Raw genomic sequence first — 25,454 nt, forward strand, 5'->3', positions numbered from 1 at the left:
TGTATGTACATGAGGGAAAACTGTGAGAGACATTAGTCCTTTAAATCAAGTACACAAAGATACTCTTTTGGTATAAACAGAATTTTTTTTTTTTTTTTTATTGGTTCAGTTTTTTCAGCTTTGAGAACAGAAACTATACACAAACTCATAGATGAGTGTGGAGTAATATTATTCTTTAAATGAAAAGAAAACAGATGTTTAAGGTATTACTTTCACAAGTGCATGTGTGTAACAGTACAAAAGTTGGCTAATATCTTTCTGGGGAGAGATTTTCAAAGTGGTTTTACATTTTGAAGTTACTTGTTCAATAACTCCATATTTTCTTATGTCAGACTTCATTCAGAAATCTGTCAGTTTAATCATTCAGGGCTCAAACGTAAAACAGCCTGAATCTATATCATCTACCGAGCAGCACCTAATTTCAATAAAATCAAAACAATATATTTATTGAAGTAAGTGCTTTTTATACCACAGGGATTCAATCTTAAGTCATGTAGGCGGATGTATGACACTTGGTGGAAGTGGGCAGATCAAATGCATTGACTCCTCTCTGCAGTTAGTGTTCAGCCTGTTTGAGACTCTGCAGTTTCAGCTTCATCCACTGACGACTTCTGCTCTGTTTTAGGCAGCGTCAGCCAATCCGGGATGAGATATTTGAAGCCGCCGGCAGCATCGCCCACAGGAGGAACAGGTGAAGGTATCATGGGAGAGGTGAAGTAGTCCTGGCTGTGAATGCCCGGATAGGCTCCGAGGTCCGTTCTGGACCGCACTGGTGGGATGAGGTACTGGGCTGATGCTGCGGGGAAGCTGGAGTAGGGATAAAACAGAAAGCCTCCAAAGTGTGAAAGACTCACCAGGTCCTGTTAACAAGAAGAAAGCACATAGAAATGATTATCAGCTGTTCTTTAATGAAGAAACATGACAGCTCAGGTCCTGATTGGCTGAAATAGTCTATAATACTAATGTAATGGTGTCATAATCTAATTACATACAAATGTGGCTACATCACTAAAATATAGGCCAATTAATGCACTGATATTGTTTTCTGTAATCAATGTTTGTTTAATAATGATAAAAAATAATTGAATATCATTATATGTGATAAATAAATATAAATAAAATCCTTCTTGTACAGCAGTTGAACAAATAATTCATATTCATATTATTACCATGCAGCTTGGACTCAATATATTATAATACTGTGCACTGACATAAATGTGTGTGTTACATTCAACCTTTATTTTACTCAGGTACTGTGTTTAAGTAGATATTTGAGATACTTAACTATAATACATGTGCGAGTTATGACAATAATTCAATAACAAGAAGTTAATTTATATATAATATATAATAAATTATATTACATACAATGTATAATTATATTTACACTTTAATTATAGAAAAGTTCATGATGAGTTTAAAACGTGGCTTACATATTACTGCATGAGTCATAATAATAATGCAATATGATAATATATATAAAACTCATGTAAAACACTAACAGAGCCATTCTCTTGGGTCACTTCAGATTTTGAATGAAGGACTTTTATGTTTTCTTTCATTGTAAATATGTCTGTATCCTGTTCTGGTCTTATTTTTCTTCTTGTAATTGAATTATTTGAACATTTTTACTCTTTACTCTGTTGGTTTTACTGTTAAGCACTTTAATTCCATATGATTTATTATTTATTTATTTGTTTCATGAGTTTCAGTGAGTTCCAGTGAGTTCCAGTAAGGGCTACACTGGCTCATCTGTGTACCTGTACCAGTGCGTGCTGCTGGAGGCTCATGGGAAACCCTGGTGTCCCCGGAGTCCGGACAGGTGAGGCCAGGCTCGGTCCACAGGGCGCCGCCGCTCCGTCTACGTTGGCACAGCTGTACCAGGTGTTTACCCTGGTGATACTCGGATCCCGGAGATGTCTGTTTAATTCCGGTGGATAAAAACAGCCGCTGCATAATTTGTGTAATCTTTCCTTCTCTGAATCTTGTGGTTGGCAGCAACCTGCTGCGTTGGTTATTTTATTGACAACGTGGCTTTTTGTGGGGTCCGTTTCTCTGTGTGTCCCAGCTGGATTCTGTACTGTCCTTTCTGTAATGGAAACCTTCGGCTCAGGGTCAGTTTCTTTGCAGGTTTTGCTCTCCTCTTCTCCAGCAGTGTCCTCAACGTTGTCTTCTTTGTCACTGTCACTGTCATGAGCATCTTATATTAAGAAATGACACAAAGGAGAATTAGTTTTGGGTTCATGATTGTTGAAAAACTAAAAATGAAGGATATATATTTTTAACAGAGGCCTGGTGACATCTGGGGAAAAACAACATTTTCATACCTGAAGATTTGGAATTCTCTGAATATTGTAGAGAAGAAGGTTTCATGTCAGTCATCCGCATCTCTTTAGACCTTTGTGATGAATGTTGTAGTTTCCTGATCCGACGAATAAAAAGGAAAATAATGAACTGAATACATTTAGTAACTGCTGTAACTTTAGTATAATATCATTCATCAGGACATCAATAAGTTTAAAGTGACCACATTGTTTTGAAATCACTGCTCACAATGACCCGTTTTAGTTGATTTTTTTATTATTCGGAGTTGAGAAAATGTAGAATGAAGTATTGTTTGATCAGAGTGAACGTGGATCTGGAGCAGCTGTTCATCCTTTAGAAATAATGAAACTGAACTGGAAACATGATGTTGACTTTAACAGGACGTTAAGTATTTTTTTTGTGAGCAGTTTTACTAAATTCTCACTGTGTCACTTGTGCTCCATCACTGAGAGGAATTGGAAAAACATTTCCTTCAACTGCTCTGGTTGAAAAAGTTTGACTTATTAGACTATATAGAGATGGAGGTCTGTGGTTGTAACGCAGGACAACTAAAATGAAAGAATTATGTTGTTATTATACTTTCAATATAATACCCAGGGTGGTGAAAATATGATTCTTTTATCAGTATTATTCTGAAGATTCATCATAAACTTGGATGAAGTTAAGCTTTACACTGAAGAAACAAACACACTGTTGTTCTGCTTTATATGTATTTGTCTTAAAATAAAATGTATGTTTTGCAGATATTTATATTTGATTTTTAACTTACAAAAAATTAAACTTTTGAGACTATTGTACCACTGGACAATATGTCACATTATGACAAAAAGGATTTTCTCATTTTGAATGAACACTTACTGTTCTAGTTTTAACAATAAAAAGATCTCAAACTCTAGTGAGACTTTGTTTACTCACTGTGGTTATTTTATTGGCTGATTTCAGTGTTTTAAGCTCAGTGTTTTTATATTGAACTACTTTTAGGTCAACAAATACATACAAGATTCTTATTACCGATGGTGGAAAAGGCTTTGAAACTGTATTTTCTGTAGGCCTTCATGTTGGGAAATAACATTTACAGAAAATAAAACTGAATATTAAGAAAACAAAGTTTGACAAATTCAAATAAGTTAATAAGACAACAGTTTAACACTTTAGTGACCTCAGTGTTTCTGTGTTCCTGCTTCTATTAAAATGCTTCATCACTGTAAATCAAATCAGATTTTTGCATAATGTAAAACATACTTCATTTTCTCCTTTTTAAAAATTAAATTAATGTTGATTAATTATAACTTAATATATATATTTCACCTCTTTTCTCGTCTTCCGTTGCCGGTGTCTCTGAATCCCTTCGCGAAAGGATTGTTGTCGATTTTCAGCTGTGTGATCTGAAAGTTGGTATAAAAAAAAAATAAATAAATAAATAAAAAAAGAGGAGAAATGCAAGTTAAAGTGATATTTCGTTATGTCACGTGGTTGATTATTGATCATGAACTTCCCAGCTGTAACTAATATAAGCTGCTGTAGTTGCAGTAATCAATGAGGCCTGTATGCACGGACAGAATGAAGACACAGGTGCTGGAGTAACATGTACAAGTCTCACTTTATCATTCTGATAAGCTGTTACTGCGATGAACTCTGTCTCAGAGAAGACGTATGTCCTGAAGGTGCTGTAAGGCAGTTTCAGGATGTCGTTTGCTTTCACGATATGAAATCTCGGTTGATATTTGTGCATCGAGTTGAGGATTGTCTGCAAATGAAAAAGAATAATAATTAAGTTAAAACCAGATTTGGGGAAATAATATAAAATGTAAACTGATTATTTGTGCAAAACAGCAAATCTACTGTATGTATATATCTTAGAAACATAAGATATCTTACAGATATTCCCAGACAGCATCATAAAATTCGTTAATAATAAAATATAAACACAAACTTACAAATCCATGCTTGTCCGATATGTTGTTGGTCAGCTTCAGTTTGTGGAAGTTGACCACTTTGGACATCCACTGCTCGCCTGTGGCCGGACTGTCCGGGTGGATGTACATGCGTTTGGGCATCTCCGGGTCCGCCTTCCCCGCCACCATCCAGCGGGAGTTATGAAACTTGTACCTGCAGTCATCAGCCGCCACGATGTCCATCAGAAGAATATATTTGGCTTTTCTGTCCATCCCGGTGCACCTGGCCTTGAGTGGCGGAAACATGCGCCTGCAAGGAGAGCAGAGGTTCGGGCGTGAAAGCAAGCATTCATACCAACACAAAACTTTACATCCGTGCGTAAATTCTAGATAATTACCTCCCAGATTTTGTAATGACCATTTCAGTGCCGCATTTGTGGAACTGTCTCCAAAGGTCGCTGGCTTCCAAATGCACTTTCGGCTCATCCTCTGCCGTCTCCCCTCCCTCACGAAAGTCGGGAGGCCTGCGCAAAACCTGCTCCGGTGGCGACGTGTGAATCATTGGGTCCCCGCTGGCATCCGTACTGGGATCCGATGATCCCCGGGAGGATAACGGGATGGCTGGGAACAGCGAGGGTCCGGACAGGATAGTCCCTTGAAGGGCCGCATCTCGGGCTCTTGTAGGAAAAACTTGCGGTAACTTGCCTGGGACGCACTGCTCCGAGAAGCTGCGCATGGTCTCCAAAGGAAAAATCAACTTTTACGCACGTTATAGTCTTGTGCCTCTTTGATACCTGCAGAGTAAACGTATCTGCATTTTTTTAAACAAATAAACAAAGTAAAGGTGGCAGCTTTAAAACTATTTTTTTTTCTTTTTCGCTGGATGTTTTGTCTTAGAAAAATCCCACAGCCCACAGTCCAGTGCGCTCTGATGCCTCCCAGCCTGTGTGTCCAATTTGCTCTTTGACACGTTTGGACTCAGTATGACACCCAGCGGTGGGTGGGGTTTCCATGGTATTGTATTTATTGTGCAGGGAAATGACGCCTCAAGTTTCTTCACTGGCTGATGAAGCTGTTATGGACAATTTGGTGTTGAAATAAATCTTTATTCATCACAGTCCAGCACATCAAACCTGAACTAATCATTCACAGGGAGCATTTTTTTTTATCAGGAACAGCAATGAGACTGACTTAAGCATCTCTAACTTCTTCCCACTCAGTTTATAGCAATATATTTTAGACTCCGAGATACTCAATCAGTCCTCCATAAACACTGTCATGAACACCATAACCCCACCAATAAAAAATCACCAATAACCCAACATTCTGACGCAGACACTGACTCTCTGTCTTCCCACATCATTCCTGTGGTTTGATTGGCCCTGGCTGATGTGGTCTCCCCTCACATGCAGCGCTGCATGGGGACAGTCTGCAGGGATTCGGCTCTGTGTAGGTTCAGTCTCTGCCTGCGATTGTCCCTGCTGGATTAGGCTCTGGATTTGGTTACAGGTTTTTTATTGCCCTAAGGCCCGGGACAGCGCAGGAACATCCCGGGGAGAACTTTCCGTGAGCGAGGGGGGCAGGTTCAGGATACATGCCCGTGATGTGCGGCGCTGCATGGGCGGTTACAGTAGGCTCTGGGGAGGTGGCACTCAATATGAAGTCAGAAAAGTATGAAGACAGAAGAAAGTTACTCTGTGTTGTTGCATCAGAGCAAAACAGTCGATAAGTTCCTCTGCAGGCATTTAATCAGCTATGATTAAATATTACTATTGTGACATAATTGAGTCACATATTCAATATTTTACTCTGAGCTTGAAGATTCATTTTTGACTTTGGAAATATTAAACTTGATTAAAAAATCCTTTACTCAAGGTCCACTTACTTTCTTTCTTACTAATTTCTTTTGGAGCTTTCAGCCACATTTCATGGCCTTCATCTGCTGATGGAAGGAAGACAAGAATTTCAAAATCCAGGATTGTGTTCAATACCAACAGTTTTTATATCCAACACCCGACATTTTTTTCACATTCTCACTTTCTATAACACCTGTTCATGGCAACTACTGTATAGATTTAAGAAAAGATCTAAATAATGTGGAAAATAAATGAAGTTTCAGGGTAGGCATTTAATTGAGGTTACAGTTAATGAAAAAGAGTAAGTGTACTGCAGGTCTATGATGTAACGCAAACTCTGGACTCACTAATGACCCTCACACCTTTATACAGTCCACATCACTACATAAAGGGCACACTACTTCCTGCGTAGGCGTTGTCCTATATGAACATAAATCTGATACTAGCCTTTTTTTACAGCCAAGTATCTAAAACAATCACAACAGAAATCCACAGCAAGCAAATTATTAAGGAGTGAGCTTCCACAGCACCAGCCTACTTTACTTTCTTTCACTTTTTACTCCTTAAAAGAGAGAAGACCATGTGTTTACACCAACACCAACTGACAAATCCTGCATAGTATTTTTTAAATAACTGGACATTTTCTACTGAGACTGAGATGAAGAGGATTGATACCATTCTGATGTATGTGCGTTAAGTAGGCTGTGGAGTGAGACGATCAGTTTAGCTTAGCTTAGCATAAAGCCTGGAGGGGAAACAGCTGGCCTAGCTGTGTCTGAAGTTTTGGTTTAACAGTTGGTTGGTTTTAACCTCACAGTGATGACAAAACTACAAGGAAGTCACTGATCCCGGAAAGAAATTGTGACAGCACGCAACTCCTTGTAAAATGGCAACTGATGATGGAGTCAAGCTAGCTCCTGTTTCCAGGCTTGATGCTAACTAAGCTAATTGCCTCCTTGCTCTAGCTCTTTACATGATGGACAGATATGAGAGCAGCATCAGTCTTCTGTAAATCGGTGTCTTTAACCGCAGTCTTTTTGCCATAACTACATGGATGACAGGTTGTACATAACAAAGACAAGCATTTTGCTTTTTAAAAACTATTGAATCAATGACACGTATATAACCGGACTATTACTGACTTGGGATAATGAAATCAGTTCAGTTTCATAGAGCGTTTGCAGCCACTGTGCTTAAACTTCAGTGTCAATGACTGTGTCTAATTATTTATAGCTTGTTACAGCTTCTATGTGGTGGCCTTTGATGAAACAATGGTATGAGGTAACAGCAATTTTTTTCTAAAAGCAACACACTGAGGTTTGTATTTCAGCGAGAACTTTGCTGTGAAATCAGGAAATAACTCACACTGGACCTTTTGTTACAGCTTCCCTGATGGCTGTCTGATCAAATGCCTAAGTAAGCACACGTCTTATTCAGAGGTCATTCAAGATATGCGGTGGGTGGCAGAGCTGTTGATGACCCAATCTTTTTCTGGCAGAGAAGCAGGGGAAAACCCTGCCTGTCGGTCAGCCAACTTCAAAGAGCCAGTCAGTAATCTGAAACAGGCCCGAGAATGATGGCAAACAAGACGCCTGGCTGTTATTTGTGGGTTTGGCCCACAAGCTGCGTGTGAAACCTGTCACTGAGGATAAACCCGCAGATCTCCACTGGGTTACTGCCCAGAACACACTCTCCCTAGTAAAACCTCCACATTACTGGATGTACCCATTGGAGTGTGGGGAATGGTCCACACGGCTGGAGCTGACACCTCAGCTTGGAGAGCTGGAAACCATCATCACCCATTTTCCGTACTAGACAACTGCGGTCTTTCCCAAGAAACAGGAAGTCATGCATTTTCCATTTCCAGTTTGTTTGGAGTAAACACATGAAGTGACTCTGATTGAATCTGAGTGCTACCGTGCCTACTTCCTAACAAAAGTGACAGAACTGGCTAAACTGATTGATAACTGTAAAGTTTAAAGTTTATATTTTGAATATTACCACCGAAAGAACAAAAGAGGCAGGGAGTAAAGCCAAACAGAACTTTATTCAAGCTTATGATACAAGTATATGAATGTATAAGAGGGAAAATAAAATTTAACTAAATAAATGTACATTTCAGGGGTCAATAAATCTGAAATAAAGTTTCCACTTAAGATTATATAAATAACTGAAATGAAGCAATAGCATAAATCATTGGCATGAGACCCATGTAACAAACAACACAAACAACCAACAAAAAATAAATTAAAAACAAAATCTTGGATAAAACACAAGAATTTGAGACATAATTTGACATAGTTGTTGTATTGGCTGCTATATATTAGCTAAGGTGTCTGGTTTGTCCATTTACATGAATCAATGTGTTATTTACCCATAACGATGATAATATAAACCATGTCAGATGTTTCTTTACATAAATTATCTATATAAACTAGAATTTGGAGTTGTGGTGGGCCAATTATGCAGGCTCAGACAAAATCGTGTTGTGACTGTGACTATCACCAGCAGGTGGTGCTAGTTGGAAAAGTCAAGGGATCAATAAAATGATTGGGATTCATCCTCTGGGAACCATGAATATCTGATGATGTTGAGATATTTCAATCTGGACCAAAAAGGTGGAACAACATCAGCCAAAAACTACATCCAACTACCAAAACATGTTCTTCCAGATGAAGTGAGGTAACATGTATGTTAATGGCTGAATGTTTTACAGGTTGGTCAGTCTGTAGTGGGCGGTAAGTCCTATGACATTGATCCATTTTTGAAATTGTGGAATTAATTTTTTCAGGCTGTCCTAGATCATCATTATGTAAATGCAATAGAAAGTCATTTGAAAGCAAAGTCATAGGTCAGCTGTCTTTCATTTTTCAAATAAGCCCTTCTACATAAATGACAAAATAAGTTGTTCATTATTGCCTTCCAAAGTGACTCATATGATCACTACTCACTTACCAACAACCTCTGAGGGTAAGGTTTGGTTAAATTCAGGAGTTTGCTGCCTACCAACATCGACTATCGGTAGGTGATGCGATGCAAACATGGATGTATAAAGAGAACCGGATACAGCGTTGGAGGCAGGGCCGCGTTCATGTCTATGAAAGTTGCTCAGTGATGCATAAGGGCCAAAAAAGCCACTTCCCCATGTAAAGAAATACCCTGGTGAAAACATACTGTGCATTCTCTATGGGCCCAGTGTGTCCATGAAGGATACTCGGTAGGGAATTCTGCCGTGACTGCTAACTTCTGGTTTAGCCCTCCGGCTAACTTGAACGGGGATAAAATGATTCAATCATTTGGCTCTTCTAGACTTTCGAAATGTGCTCGGGCAGAACGGATCAAATTCTGATCAAACAAATCATTTTGCTCAAAAAAATGTATCTGCTGATTCACAGACGTCTCTTTCACAATGTAAATCTACAGGGAAAAGTCTTTTTGGGCCCAATAGCATCACGTGACGGTGTAACTACACGTTTTGGCCGCTATGTCAAACGGGCTTCAAAGCTCTGCGCTCTTCCTGGCGGTTTGATGCAAACCACAGTCTCCTGGGTCCAAGTCAATCCAACCTGATCTTTTCCCTAAAGGGGGATTTATAGTTGCTGCTCTCTGACACAGTGAATGAAAGATGATCACATATGTTACACCTATCTAATGTTGCAGTGGTGAAATCCAACACTGACCTATAAATTAATTTCATTTTATATAAAGTGAATGATGAACAAGTCTCATAGAGGATATGGATGATTCCACATCACTGAGAACACTTCAAAACCAGCGAGATTGTAAGAATATTAAAACAACAAATGGACCTCTGCAGCCACTGAGACTCAAAAGGATATTAAAGAGATGAAACTATAAAAAAAATAATAATTTAGAAATGTGAAAACAACAATCAAAAAGTCAAACAGTTTTTCAGGAAATTTAGAGCTTTTTTGTTAAAGTGAGCAGGCCCTTAATGGGTTTGACTCCAAAGTAAGCTGTAGCATCCAGCAGCATTTATTCACAGTCTCTTTGACAAGAAAGTTCATTTACAGTGAGAAATATGTCTGATCAGGTGGTTTTCCCGCAGACACGATGTCCTCTACTGGAAAGTGTCTCCACAGCCGGGGTCACTGGAAAGCTTCCAAACTGCTCTGGCCGCGCTGTCTCCCTAACACCTCTCATGTTTGGACAGTTGAACGGTAACAGGTTAGTGCGAGTGAACATATTTGGGCTTCGGAGGTGGGAGGAATGTAGTTTAACAGCAGAGCGGAGGTGCTAAAAGACACGGTGCCTGAGTTGATATCAAACACACACGGCGGCCACATGACTTGAGGTTAGGCAGACTGGAAGAGGAGCCATGAGAAAGTCAAGTGTAGCCAGTCACCATCAGACTGCAGAGTGTGGTATCATCACTGCATTCATGGCATCATCTTCTCTCCTGTAGATCGTTCATATATTCAAGTTTCATTCAGAACTAAAGAAATACTGGAGTATTATGTTGTGTTCATGTTACTTGTGTTGTGATTTGTGTTGTGATGTGTCTCTGATTTCTAGTTTCAGTCATGCAAGGAAGTGAAAAAATGTATTAAATGGAATCAAAATGGGGAAAAATTTCAAATAAAATTTAACATAAATTTTGTTAATTGGTCATGTCTGTCAGCAATTTATTCTCCAATTCAGAGATAAATAGTCTCCAAATATTTCACAACTCCTCTGAAACACATCTTCATTTTAAATGTAACATACAATCATATTTTATATTATATATGATATGATATTTCATAACAAATATAGTTATTTATGTTGGTGTGATTAACTGGTTGATTTTTGTTTTTAAATTAAATTACTTGCTAATTACAAACTAATTAAATTACTTTAACAGCTTTTAGTTCATCATACTCACTAAGTGAATAGAAAGGTACCGGTACTGTTTGCAACACTCTTTCTTTTTTGTGCAGAAACATTATTTTGTTGTTGTTTATTTATTTAGATTTTATTTTTGTCTGTTAATGTCCATGTTTTTGAGTCTGATCCCTCAAATCCAATATGGGGCTTGTGTTAAAAAAATGATATGATGGTATGATTAATGCAACATCAGTATATTTTTGTATGGAACTATTTTAATTAAAATAAATGCAGTGAAATGTCAGAACTAACTGAACAACCTTAAATGACATTTGAAACTGCTTGGACATCTTTTATCTGACAGACCCCGCTCAAGCTTTAAAACTTTCACAAAACTTTGAATTTCTAAAGTTGTATTCTGTGTTGTGATATCTTTTGAAGTCCAAAGTGAGGCTCTTTACAGAAGTTTTCAGATCTCAGCAGTGTGTCATGTGAGCAGGTAGACGGGAGAGCAAAGGTGGATTTCCAACCACATAAAACAGACACATACTCAGGTCCCAGACCCTCTGGGGTTTGGGTTTCACTGTGTGGCAATTACTTTGTGGTAATTTAACTAATTGGAAATTAATTTCTATTCTATATTATATTCTATACTGAGCAGCTAGACACAGGGGAGCAGGTTTTGGTTTTATTTATTTACCCCCCAAATTGAGGAAAGACAAAGCAAAAGTGAACGTTCACTAAATTAGGCCAAACTGGAAAACAAACTGAACAACTGACTAAAATTAAACAGGCTGATCATTCCAGCCAGTATATATGAACACAAGGACCAAATTATCTACAAATAAACACCAGACAGACAGTTTGATAAGAAACTACAGAAATAAAAGTATTCTCCCCCTCAAGCTCTCCTTGCTGTGGCGAGCGTTCTGTAGTCCTGGGCCCAGATATTTACTCTGGCAAGTTTTTGTTTTTATGGATCCCCACTTTGTTTTTATTGTGCAAAGGAAGTGAGGATGAGTGAAAGCTAGTAGACATGGATGTAAATGCAGGATATAAAAATAAGGATATTTTGAGACATGAGGAAGGAAATACATTCAACCTCTTTGTTAGACCGCAAATATACACACAATGTCTTCTGGTGAGTAACACTGAATGCAAACGTAGCTTCTGTATGTTTACAGTAAAAACTCCACAGGGCACCTTTCATTCTCTCACAGTCATCCCCAGAACCAGCACCATGCTAATTAATTAAGATAGATGTAACACTATCCAGAAAACAACGTATTGTCAGAAGTTATGATAAAGCTAAACAAACTGTGTTTACTGTTGTACAATTGTAACTGAACATATCCTACTGTGAAGGAAATGAATGATAATCTTTCTGTGGCAGATTACAATGTTTCCAACAACAGCATAAGTTTCGTTCCCTGAGAGCAAACACTACGAGCAGCCAGTAGAGGAGAACATGGAGGCAGCTCCAGCCCACACTGTGTGTCTGTTTACTGTAGGCCGTGATTCACACCAGCAGCGTGGATCAGTCACAAACATGCTTCAGAATCAGACGGAGTATTCAGACGAGGCCGGCGGCAGATAACCTTTGGGCTGCTGGGATGAGTGGGGGGTTTGAAGCAGAGGATTCACAAGGCAACGCTAAGCATTCTTCACATTTCCCAGCTCCTCAGATCCCCAGTGGAAGAAGTCAGACACACTTTAAGATATATTTGTTCAGAGGGCCTGAATATCACAACAATACCCTTCAGCGCTGAGGCACTGGTGTCTTCTGAAGATTAAACGTCGGAGTAACAGCCTACAGAGGAAGTTCACTTAAATATTGATTAGAGCATCTTTAAAGTAGAATTTAAAAACACAAAATGCTAAAAGACTATAATAGGTCAAACTGCACACAAGCATGTGCAAGTTTTTTCTGAAAATCTATTAATTTAATTGTTGCCTTAAATAATATACAGACCCCATTACAGCAGCTATGACATACTGACCTGTAACAGCAAATTTAGATGTTTGCTATAATGTTTGTTGCATCAACAATGAGCCAACGCACTAAAATATGGAAGAACTAGAGTCACAGCCTTAGACTAGATCAAGTTTCATTTTTCTGGTTAATCTTTGTTCAGTGTATTCAGTGAGCTACAGTTCATCAACACAAGTTTTGTTTTGCAAATACATTCTGCTCAGATAGCAAACTTATCAGATAAAAAAAAGCTTTATGCAAAGAAAAGAAAAAAAAAAAATCAATGTAGTTTTTCCAGCAGCAACAAAGGCCATAAATCAGTTGTATGGGAAAGTGAGTGAAGAGAGAGAGGGGGATGAGGAAGAGCGATGGGAGGAGGAGGCTGAAGGCCCCTAGAAATCAATTTTGTCACATTAGAACTATTAGCTTATTGAGAGGTGAAAGACGGATCGACGGCTGGACGTTAAAGAGAGCTGTAACTGGAAATCAGCTTCTCCACTGATGAGCTTTCTGGAAAGTGACGGTCTGTGAGGAGCAACACTTAAATATCTGTCTGTCGTTACTTCACGTCCATGAAGAAGAAGAGGAGTCAGCTTCAGATGTATAAAAAGAATGAAATGTCACTTATTTGGAAAACATGACTGACTTAATGATTGATCATAAAATTAGAGCCTTTTTAGGATAGTGAATAACACTGAGAAATAGTAAGAATCTGACAGACTATTAATTATATTTAATGGATATTAGGAGCTAATCTAAACACATTCCTCTATGTTCTCAGGTGTAACACTCAATATTTGACATGCATGTTGAAAGTTAAAAATGATTTATATCTCTCCAGCCATGCCAGGCTCTCTGCCCATGTTTGAGCTCTTAATGGCATCAGTTTGGGTTTAATGTCACAGTTCAACCCTCATGAAGTGATTTATTGTATGAGGTGCTGTGAATAACATGATTTACTACCTGACTGGTGTGAGCATTTATCAGCCTGGACTGACTGTTGCATTTTTACATTTATCTGACATGCAACAAAGTTCCCAAACCAGATTTAAATGCTAGATATAATTTAGCTGAAATGCCCCTAAAACAAACCTCACAGCTTAAAGATGCAATATATTTTTTTATCAAATATCTACGTGTAATGTGAAAGGGGTCACTCATTGTGACAAACCCACAGAGAATTATTGAACAACTTTATGGAGCATTGAATGTTCACGGAGACATTTCAGTGAGACTGTCACACGTTGCCTCACTTGAATGTTCATGTGGTGACGTCCGGGTGTATTTTAAGGTTCAAGGTTCAGTTTTATTGTCATTATGCAATACAGGGTTGCACAATGAAATGCAGCTGTAGCCCCTTCAACACACACAGAAATTTATTAACAAATGATTCAAATTCACATTTTGAATCACGGAATAAAACAGCAATAAAATAGAGCAAATAATAATAATAAACATATAAAAGTAACACTAAAAGAAAAAGAAAAAAGAAAAACTGATTTCTACATACTACTTTCTATATAATTGTGTAATCTTACATTATACCACAGTAATATTCAAGTTTTAAAGTTAATATTATAATACTTCACTTTTAGAGTGTACAACCATATCGACTGCGTTTGAGCTTCTCCAAATGAAGTTAATGAACCTCAGAAATATGAGCGCCAGCTGAGATTATGGCAGACGCCGTCAAATTCTCACTGGCATTAAAAGACAAATACAGACAAAATGCTGAAAGGATTTCTCCTGTAGTTTTGTTATTTTAAAATTACACAATTTAAGTAGTAATGGTAGTTAAAACATTCATGGTTTAAACAACTATTATATGGAAAATCCATAATAATGTTTAAGATGTTTTAACACTTTCTCAGTCAAAATTGCCATCATAGTGTGTGTGCAAAAATATCATAAAGAGTTTACATAAAAACTTTAATCAAGTGTAATTTTCACAGCATGGAGGGTAATTAAAACTGGAAAAAGCTTTTACTCAAGTCCAGTGCCCTGAACTGAACACCAGTGCACTTTTCAGGATAATTTACAGAAGCTGGCAGACCATCACTAATTTTCTGGAGTAGTTTTTCACTCCGTCAGGGAGTCAATCTTTTCAAGAAGAAGTGTTCTCTGCAAATTTGTTCAAAAAGCCAGACGGCTTCCCGCTCTTCTAACAGCTGAGTCCAAGTATGGACAACGGTGCATCAGTCATTGTTCCTAACATTATATTTTCTGTGCAAACAGTAGAGAATGAATGGATCTTTATCATCATTTAAAAAGTAAAAGTAGGTTTAAAAGTAAGTGCATTTTTCATATATATGTACGTTTACATATGTATAAATCAAAATATCATAAATAAATAAAATCACTGTGTGGTAATTTAATGCCCATGTGATCATCACTGACAGTGAATGTGTCTGGGTAACACATCCTGAAGAGAAAATAGTTAGGAAATGAGCGTTTCAATTAAGAAGATGTGTTTTCCTTTTTGTCAGCACAAAGAGCCGGAGGATGAAAAGCCCATTAAAGTGCGTCTGCAGTGAGCAGCGACCGTATTTCATCCCACTGACTGCTCTGACAATATTCTCTCAGGCCTGTTGATTTGAATAGTGTGAATATTTATGTCCAGAGGTGTTTGCCTGTTCTTAATGTCTGCACTCTTTAAGCAGACAAAGAGGACAGTTATTGTCTGCTGTAAGTGCTCGTATATTAACAGAGGCATGTCCTGCCAGAGGAAGCATTAAGGGCTCCTCATTATTTAATCATTCACTGCTTCACACTGTGAGCTTGTCAGGAGGCTGGACACACTCTGTTAGCTGTACATGTGCAATGTAAACTCAAAGAAGGCGGTTACCATGACAACCAGGTGATGTCATGGTAACCAAATATAAACACTATTATCAATAATAATTCAATCAGTAATTCAAATGAAATCAATTTGCAGTTATGCAGTTATTTGCTGCCACAATAGCATTGATGCATAAAATTATTTCAAACTCATTTTAATTTCCATAAACAAAACTGAATATATTTGAATATATTCTGTTCTGGCACCTGATCATGTAGCGATACACACATCACCAGATAGCTGAGTACTCTAACTCGACTGAAGTAGCACGAGATAGCTTCAACCACGAAGGAGCATAAAGTGAGTTGTCAGCATGCGCATGTACGTACATTTATTGAAGATACAGCGTTTCCCTGTGGTCAAGTTGTTTGTAGTAGCAACATGAGCACCACCATCTCAGTGATGGGGAGGAGGAAGGTCTTGGACATCCCCCCTTCTGGTGACCATCAGCTCCAATTTCCTGACCTTACCGTCACTTGCACAGAAGGCTTTCATGACCAATACCGCTGGCCGCTGGTTTCTCTTCACCTGGATAAGCACTAGGTCCCCTTCCTTGATGTCGGGACAGCCCTTCTGCCATTTGGAACAACTCTGGTGCGTAGCGAGATACTCGCGCCTCCACCTCTCCCAAAAGGTGTTGGCCAAGTGCTGGACTCTTCTCCATTGCTAGCAGTGTAGATCATATAATAAGAGGTGAATAAGCTAAGAATAAGCTCCATCATAAGAAGTGACAGGGCATTCACATCTGTTGAGATGGTTGTCAGAGGTCTAGTATTGATTATGGCAAACACCTCTACCATAATTGTAGACAGAACCTCTTGGGGTGAGATGAGAAGGTTGAGTACGGGATAGCATAAAATCCAGAGTCCTCCTGGAGACCCCAATCATCCTCTCCCACATGCCACCCATGTGAGAGGAATGGGGCGGATTAAAGATCCATGTACAGCCTTCTTCACTGAGGCTCCTGGCCATTTTAGGAGTACTTTCAGCTCAGATCAGACCCCGGATCACAAGGAATCGACAAAAAACATTTACAAAGCTTGATGTGTCCGTGGCCTCGATGAGCTCTATATCAACAGCACGTATGCTGAGGCAGGTGAAGATCACTGCCCACCTCTTGCTGTTGGCAGCACCTCAACTGGTGCATTGAGTAGAGATACTCCAAGGGCCAAATACATCGATGCCTACGTTGGTGAAGTGCAGCTCTGTGCTTACCCGATCTGCAGGGAGGTCAGCCATCTTTTGCTCGGCTGTCTCACCTCAGAGCTTGCCACACGTCACACACTTGTGCAAATGTCCCATGATGCATCTCTTGGCTCCAACACTCCAGACGCCATCTGCACAAATAGTTCCCTCTGTGAAGACCTGGCTTCTGTGCTTGACTCTCTCATGGTAGTTGATGAGCAGAGCACTGATGTGGCTGCCACCAGGGATGATGAGAGGGTGTTTCTCCTCTGCTGTGAGAGTTGAGTCTGTTACCATCAAGGACAGGATCCAACTTTGCACCTTGTAGTGTGCCTTGTAATTATTCCCATGAGAGATCCATTTGTCTTGGAGCCCGAATAGTAACTTCTCCACTATGGGGTTCAGGCTTCTAGTGGTGTCTGGGCAAGCCAGCCCAGGTAAGTTCCCCTCATGCTGTGCTGATACTAGCTCCTGTAGCAGATCACTGAGCTCAGAGGCTGCTTTGGAATGACACTCAGTGGACTCGCTGGTTCTTTCTTGTGGAGACTGAGGTGGAAAAGATCCCATGTTTGAGGCTCTAGAACCTTTCTCCAATTCTGCTGCTGTAGACTTGGGACCTTCAGCCTCTGCTACTGCTGCTGCAATCTCTTTATTTAGCTTTAGTGTAGCGAGGGCAGCATCCATCCAAGCTTTTTTAATAATAATAATATTTTGTTTTCTTTCTGAACGAAGGCTGTGCAGGCATGTGCAGCTAACACTTTAGCCCATGCTTTAGCGGCAGCTAAACTAACAGAAGACGTATTTATGCTTGAGCTGGAGCCAACAGCTACAGACCTGATAACAAAGCTTTCATCTGCTGTTGGAGCTGCCTGCTGTTCTTCTGTGAGTGAAGTAGCGTCCATCTTGTAGCTTTATGGGGACATCAGCCGGGCAAAACTGGAGCTGGTAATGAAGAGTACTTCTCTTGTTCATGAGGGTATCTGTTGTGTAGAACCTGCTGTTCTACCACTACCATCAATAATCATTCAATCAGTCATTCAAATTGAATCAATTTGAAGGTATTTGATGCCACAATAGCACATATTTTGGTCTTAAAGATTTGATGCATAACGTTATTTCAAACTAATTTTAAATTCCATAAACAAAAATATAAATATAATTTGAATATATTCTGTTCTGGCACCTGAACGCATCACCAGATAGCTGAACACTCTAACTCGACCGAAGTAGCACTAGATAGCTTCAATGACAAAGGAGCATAAAGTGAGATATCAACGTGCACTTGTACGTCCATTTATTGAAGATACAGTGTTTCCATGTGGTCAAGTTGCTTGTAGTAGTGTGAAACTGTAAATAAACCAATGTAAAAGTGGTTATGACATAGTGTAAATAAATATTATGAAATACAATGAAATATGCAGATAATCATCTGCATATAAGATAGATGAACTAATCTACTCACAAAGCTTCTCCGAGGCTTACACAGGCGCAAAAGAGAGGTCTTAAACCATGCTGTTCTCTGGCTTGCTTGACGAGAAAAAGCTGCTTAACCTCTGAACTGATCCTGTGATTAACAATAATGTGACTCAAAACAACCAATAAGAATGCAAACATCCAGAATAACAGGAACAGGCTGCATTCTGCTTAAACAACAACAACAAACACTTAAACAGAGTGAACGCATCATCACACATTCACTTAAGCATGGAAACAAATATCTGTAATGAAATATTCTAAACTCAAGGCTCAGTTACTAAAAACACATCTCACAGGCTCCCTCAAGTCTCCGCAGAAATGTGTTTTTCTTGTTGGATTTTTTTTTTGCTTGACTGTGCAGAATGATGTATGTGCAGAGTTTGTTTTTACATTCATCAGCTGAAGGAGGAAAGTTTCTCTGTTGCTCACTTTAAATCTGAGTTTAAGACGTGTAACTAGAAGCAGGACAACAAGTTTGGAAGCCGATGAAGTTCACACAGACTGAGAATGGACTTTTCAGTGATGTAAGAGACATCTTGTGTCTAGCAGCTAAACTTTAGAAATGAACAATATTTGTATATTCAGAAATATTCAAAATTTTAATTATTTTATTTTATTTTTTTTATTTTTTGATAAGGGAGAAAATGTCATTTTAAGAATTTCTAACTTGATAATTGAATTTTGAAGTATTTTTATGTGTCTTAGAACATGTCTGGTGGGGATCTTAAAGAATTTCCATCAGGCCTTTTTGGTACTATTCAATCAAGGAGGTCATTTTCTATTTTAAGTCATTGTACAGAAAATCTTTATTTTTATTTATATATAAGTCTGTGGGTAATTAAAATTTTTTGTCAAAAAAAAAAAATGTGTGTGTTTGTGTGTGAGTATTTTTTTTTCTGGGTGAGAGAGGGAAAATAAATAAATATATATATATATATATATATATATATATATATATATATATATATATATATATATATATATATATACACAAATACAACAAGTTCCACTAACTGAAAATTCTGTTTGTAAAAAAAAAACTAGATATCACAGAAGAAATATTCAGTTACATATTAAACTTTAACTTGAGTAAATTAGTAGTAGGATTAGTTGAAATGTATTTAAGATTAAAAAGTAACGGTGAAGATTTTTTCATTTAAGAGGGTGAAATTCTTGATGCATTTACATATAAACAATGTTTTAAATGTGCTCCAGGTAGTTTAGAAATACATCATACTAATGGGCTATAAAAGTATATTTTAAATATAAAATTAGATTCTTCAATTTACACCTTCAGTTGTTAGCTAAATGTATTATATAATAAAATATGTCCCTCTGAAATACTCAAGTAAAAGTCTGACAAATTAGAACGTATGAAATTAAGGTTGGGTGATATGACCATACTATTATATATTATAACAACCATATGCCTTTAATATATCTGGTTGTATTTAAAAAGACAATTTTGGCCAACCATGAGATCCACTAACATTTGGAACTCATACAGGTAGAGTTAATCCAACAATGACAGAGGCATATTTTGAATGAATATTATTGGGTTAGGGAAAAAAAAATAGTCAGCCTACAACAGGCAATAATTTAGCATCACACATGTCCAACTTGTTCTGTAATGAATATAAGTTTTCAATTAATTTAAATGAAACCATGTTGACTATTGTTGTTCACAGTTTGGAACATGTCACAAGTTCATTAATGCATGTTTTCCTCAGACCGTGAGTGATCTGAACACACACACACAGTTACCAAGACATTTTAAATTTTGATTATACACTTCAACTTCAGATCTGCTGTGCACAAAATCAGAGTTTACTCAAGAGGGTGTGGAGCACACAGCTGTCTCTCTCTCTCCTGCACAGGGTTCCTTTTACATGAGGTGATGAACTTATTAAATAATTATGACAGACAGACTGATATCCTACAAAGGCCATGAGGATGCTATTTCATCTTTGATCTTTGATTAAATCATGCTCGTCATTTAGAACTTCCTGGACAACCACTCAGCAGCCTCAGAGCTGGCACCTGTGCCTGTTTCATTCCTTCACCTACAGTGATAATAACTGTTCATCTCAACAAGCCTAAAAGCCAACTCAGCTGTGCATAAAACAGCTTACAGTCAGAGTGAGAGATGCTGCATACAGATTAAGACTGGACTAATTTTCAGAGGTAACTGATTTCGATATTTAATGGTGAGCTCTTTGGCACAGCTGTTCAGAGGAAATGTCTCCAACACATCTGTAGAGTCTACACCTGTCTGCCCTGTTAACCCACTTGTGACATGCTATCAAGCTCTTGTGCCTGGCTAGGGAGCCCTGGGATAAAGGATGTGTTGATGGGCCCTTATTAATGTCTAACTGAAATCACATTTGATCATCTCTTTTTGCAGTCAAAAATAATGTCAATATGGAACGAGAGACACAGTAAGCTACAAGTCATGGACAGACCAGAAGTAAACCAGTTTCTAACAGGACTGAAGTGACATTTGCAGGTTTGTTTCACCACCGTTCTTAAAAAGATATTCCCTCAATTGGCGTTTTGATGATGGTGGTGGAGAGTGCTGTCTAACACGTCAATCCAAAATCTCCCATAAGTGTTCAGTTGGGTTGAGATCTGGTGACTGTGAAGACCACAGCATGTGATTCACATCATTTTCATACTCATCAAACCACTCAGTGACCCTTTGTGCCCTGTGAATGGGGGTATTGTCATCCTGGAAGAGACCACTCCCATCAGGATAGAAATGTTTCATCATAGGATAAAGGTGATCACTCAGAACAACTTTGTATTGATTAGCAGTGACCCTTCTCTCTAAGGGGACAAGTGGACCCAAACCATGCCAGCAAAATGCCCCCCACAGCATAACAGAGCCCCCAGACCCCCTCACTGTAGGGGTCAAACATTCAGACTTGTACCAGTTTTTCCTTTGATTTGGTTTGTTGATTTTTTAATTTCAGTTTACTTTCAGATCCTGTTTCCTCATATTCTCTGTGCAATATGTGCAGTTTTCAATGCAGGAATACTCCCTGGCCCCAGATTTGCTGTACGGTAGTTTGATAGAACACAAATTTTAGTAATAATGGAAGCATAAAAGTGAAAATAATAAAGGTCTTACCTGTAGATTTTGACATAGGAGAAGACAAATCAAGATCAGCTTATAAAAAAGGACCTACCTTAGTGTTCTTACTGTCAGTTGATACAGCTTCAGTGGTACATATTCCCAAACAAATAAATGAGCACAAACCAGTTGACACACAGCAAGCCTGGAGCCTTCAGGGCCTGTGAAAGTGTGGGGCCTGAGTGCATTTCCATGCTTTTCCCACACATCGTTTCTATCACCATGACACATAGACAAACACATGAACAACTGTTGTAGCCTATCTATGTAGTGACCTAATATAATGAAGCTATGTATATTATTTCTTCATTTCTAATCCTGCACAACACACACAGGCTGCATTGCTGAGAGCTCAGAGCGTGTGTTCCTGTAAAAGTGATGCCTTCTCATCCCCAGGGAATCATTCACTCCCAATTGTTTACATTAGAACAGGTGTGGATGGCTTCAATAAAGATGAGCAGTGAATCTGACTGTGGCCAGCGGATATTATAATATCTCCTGACCTTGCAAACATGGATTATGGTGCAAGTCTGCCACAGCGGGTGGCAACTGCACCGCAGCATGCCCTGCAATCCTCTCCACTCAATAAGCTAAGGCACAGTTCATGGCCCCACAGACAGTCCCACCAGTATGTAGTGGTCTCTGCCGCAGATTACAGGATACACAAATGGTGATGCGTGGGTGCCAGAGAGGTGCCAGACACTGGTGTTTCAGGTTTCAAGGTTCAGCTGCAGTTCTACAATGCAAGTGAATAATATATCTTCCCAGGGGGCATATACAGGAAATACTAAGGGCCCCGAGTCACCGCTGGATCATAAACACCGTCATGTTTGCTCTCTTATTCCCACTTTGTCTCTTTGTCTGTCTCTGAGGAGCAATAGCATCACCCTAAAGTCGACCGCATTACTGTAATTCCTCCCAGGATCTTGACACAAGCCTGGCGTCCACCATTAAATGTCAATACTTGGCTCTGTCCATTAATCGAACCACGCACCATTCTTTTATGAGACTCAACAAGGCCGAGTGAGCAAGCAAGCAGACTCGACAAAGAGCTGAGTCAAATGTTATTCACTGTTGCTCCAGGCGCCTTCATTAAATGTGTTTTGCAATGAGGTAAATCATGAAAAAAATGCAGGTTTGGGAAGTGTAAGCCATAAAATGACTATCATCTCTCAAAATGCCAGTGGTATCTGTTGTTTGATAACCTCTAATCCATCACTCTCCAACTCATCCATCAGATCCACACAGTAGTTCTGTAATAATCTCCCGTATATATGATATATACAGTATATGACCTTTCACCTTTAAGCTGCTCTAGTCAGTACTTTTACATTAACAATGGAAAAAAAATACTATGCATAATGTGAAAGGGGTCACTCGTAATGACAAAACCACAGAGAATTCTTTGCAGTTCCTGTCAGCAGCTCTGTGGAGCTTTTTAGGGTCTTTCAGCTTGTTCTGGTGTTTTCTGTTGTGATGACTCTCTCTGCTCTCATCAACCTCGTTTCCAGCAGCTGCAGGCAGCTTTTTTCAGGGCGAAAGAGCATTGATTACTTACCGGTGTTGTTATTATTAATAATAATATGATTGTTTATGATATTGCTTAATATTGTAACACCAAATTGTTGCTTTAAAGGACAAGTTGTACCAAATAATACAAAGCTGTAATCTCCTGTTTGCTCTTCACCTCAGCCTGTGTCGACTCTGCACTGTGTTGGTGTTAGATTTGTTTGAACAAGCTGATAAGACCTGGTTTCAGATATTTAAAATTAGATACCTGTATGATCAGAATGCTCGTCAAAGAAATAAACAAAACAAAGAGAATAAAATCATAATCCTCTGTACATCTTATATTCATATAGTTGTTAGCTGTGAAAAGGAATTTTATTGGTGAGACATATATTTACACTTTGCAAAAAAATGTATTTCTTAAACACTAGTGTGTCCAACTTAGAGCTCTACAACTTCTGCTTGTAGATATGTTCAAATTTATGGTAATTGTGGTTCCAACGATTTATAGGAAAATGACTAGAATAGAAGTAATTGGAGATGCAGTAAGAGGTAGATTGTTGTGCCTTCGAATTATTTTCGGTATTATAGATGATTTACCCTCTTGGTTCAAACTTGTATGACTTTACCTTTTCTTCTCTATCAAAGGTTATTCTGCAAATGTCTCTCCAGCCAGTTGCAAAGCGTTTTACATTGGACATGACCAGCTTGGAGGGGAGACTTGCAATTTAACAGAGATGGAAGTCATCCATCCCATCATTAAGACCAGAGGATGGAGCTTTTTTCTACCAGCTGACTCAGGGTGTTTTTAAACATTTTTAAAGGATAGATTTACATAATCCTTGATGGCATTATCAAATATGATGGTCTGCAAACAGGGATCTTTCTTTATACTGTAAAGATGGTGGACTGTTCTCATACCTTGTGGCTCCTTATCTCCTACATGGATCAGCGGCTCCAGTCCTGTTGTACTGTTTGAATAAACTTTTCAAATGACAAGAATCAAACTCTTCTCTCTCTGTTTGCATTTACACCATAAGTGAATAAGTGAAATTTTAGAGAACAGTACAACAGAGAAATATCAGTTAGCCTACATAGACCAAGAATAGGCTACATAAAGAACACTATTATAGTTATTTAAATATATTTACAGAATTTAAACTAAATGAATATACTAATAATCAGTATGTCATGGAATAACAAAATCTTTGGATGAGTTTAAGGGGTTGATTGGGGGATGATTTGTGACATCACAACTAGTTTGGAGGCTAATTGTCTGCAATTTACACAATTGTGATGTGCAAACTTGAAGCATCCGGTGCACTCACACTGAGTGAAGGTGTAAACATCTTGTATCCCGCTGTTAAACTTTTGAAATGAACAATATTTGCATATTCATAGATTCTGGATTTTTCATTGAGGGAGAAGGAACAGATGGAATTTTAAGGTGTTTAATTCGGCAATTAGATTTTCTTTTCAGGAAAAAAAACATGTTAGACACATCTTATTATTCCAAACAGAGTATTTTTTATATCTTACAACAACTTAATGCAACACATCAGGCAGAAGCTGATAAATGTGAGGAGTGTACCTGCAAAGAAAATGTTGAGTAGAAGCTGGGAGAGGGTGGAGTATTAATCCCATGGATGTATAAAGAGAACTGGATACAGCGTCGGAGGCGGGGCCCCATTCATCCTTATGAAAGTTGCTCAGTGGCGCATGAAGCCAAAAAAAATCGACTTCCCGGTATGAAAGTACCCAGATCTTCCGCATTGTGCGGCCCATAGAGCATGCGCACTAGCGGCTGGCCGAGTTGGCTACTTCCGGTTTAGCCCGGTTTAGCTAACTTGAATGGGGATAAAACAAGTAAATCATGCGGCTCTTCTAGGCTTTTGAAATGTGATCGGATTTAATTCTGATAGTTGTGACGCTCAGAAAAATGTATCCGCTGATTTACAGACGTCTCTTTCACAATGTAAGTCTATGGGAAAAAGTCTTTTTAGGCCAGTGTGCATCACGTGACGTTGTAATTACACGGTTTGGCCGCTATGTCAAATTGGCTTCAAAGCCTGGCGCTCTTCCTGTATCCAGTTATCTCTATACATCCATGATTAATCTCCTACCAGGCACCCCATTTTTGCGCACAAACCCGTATATAATGTACCCAAAACAAGAGGGTTACCGTTTTCAACCCTTTAGATTACAGTCAAAACGTTGGTCTCATTTAAGAGGAAAATCTTTAAATTTGACAACCAAGAAGTCAGAATGAGTTTCAGGGATCCTGAAATGTCACCAAGGCTAAAGTGCCCCATGGGGGGTACAATGTCGTTTAAAGGAAACCAGACCAATATAAACTCCTCATGAAGTCATGATGTTACACACTCCACTACAACGGGTGGCAACAAGCGCCTTCCACGCTGGCATTAAACAGAAGAAG

At 38.7% G+C, this 25,454-nt stretch overlaps 1 protein-coding gene across 2 annotated transcripts; it reads right to left on the reverse strand.

The window, feature by feature from the left end:
- tbx3b (T-box transcription factor 3b) lies at window positions 1-6,576 on the reverse strand. Of its 2 annotated transcripts, none has more exons than XM_044362205.1 (7): window positions 4,619-6,576; window positions 4,263-4,530; window positions 3,926-4,072; window positions 3,634-3,710; window positions 2,328-2,422; window positions 1,761-2,200; window positions 1-860 (listed from the first exon to the last, which is right to left on the reverse strand). In XM_044362205.1, exons 1-7 carry the CDS (start codon window positions 4,954-4,956, stop codon window positions 564-566), a joined length of 1,662 nt encoding a protein of 553 aa, XP_044218140.1. In that variant the 5' UTR covers window positions 4,957-6,576; the 3' UTR covers window positions 1-563. The 2 variants fall into 2 exon arrangements, with proteins under 2 accessions (XP_044218140.1, XP_044218147.1); XM_044362212.1 differs by having other exon boundaries at window positions 1,767-2,200; window positions 4,619-6,575.
- Between the last annotated feature and the right edge of the window lie 18,878 nt (window positions 6,577-25,454).

The sequence above is a fragment of the Thunnus albacares genome, chromosome 2 (assembly GCF_914725855.1).
Source record: "Thunnus albacares chromosome 2, fThuAlb1.1, whole genome shotgun sequence".
Classification (NCBI taxonomy): domain Eukaryota; kingdom Metazoa; phylum Chordata; class Actinopteri; order Scombriformes; family Scombridae; genus Thunnus; species Thunnus albacares.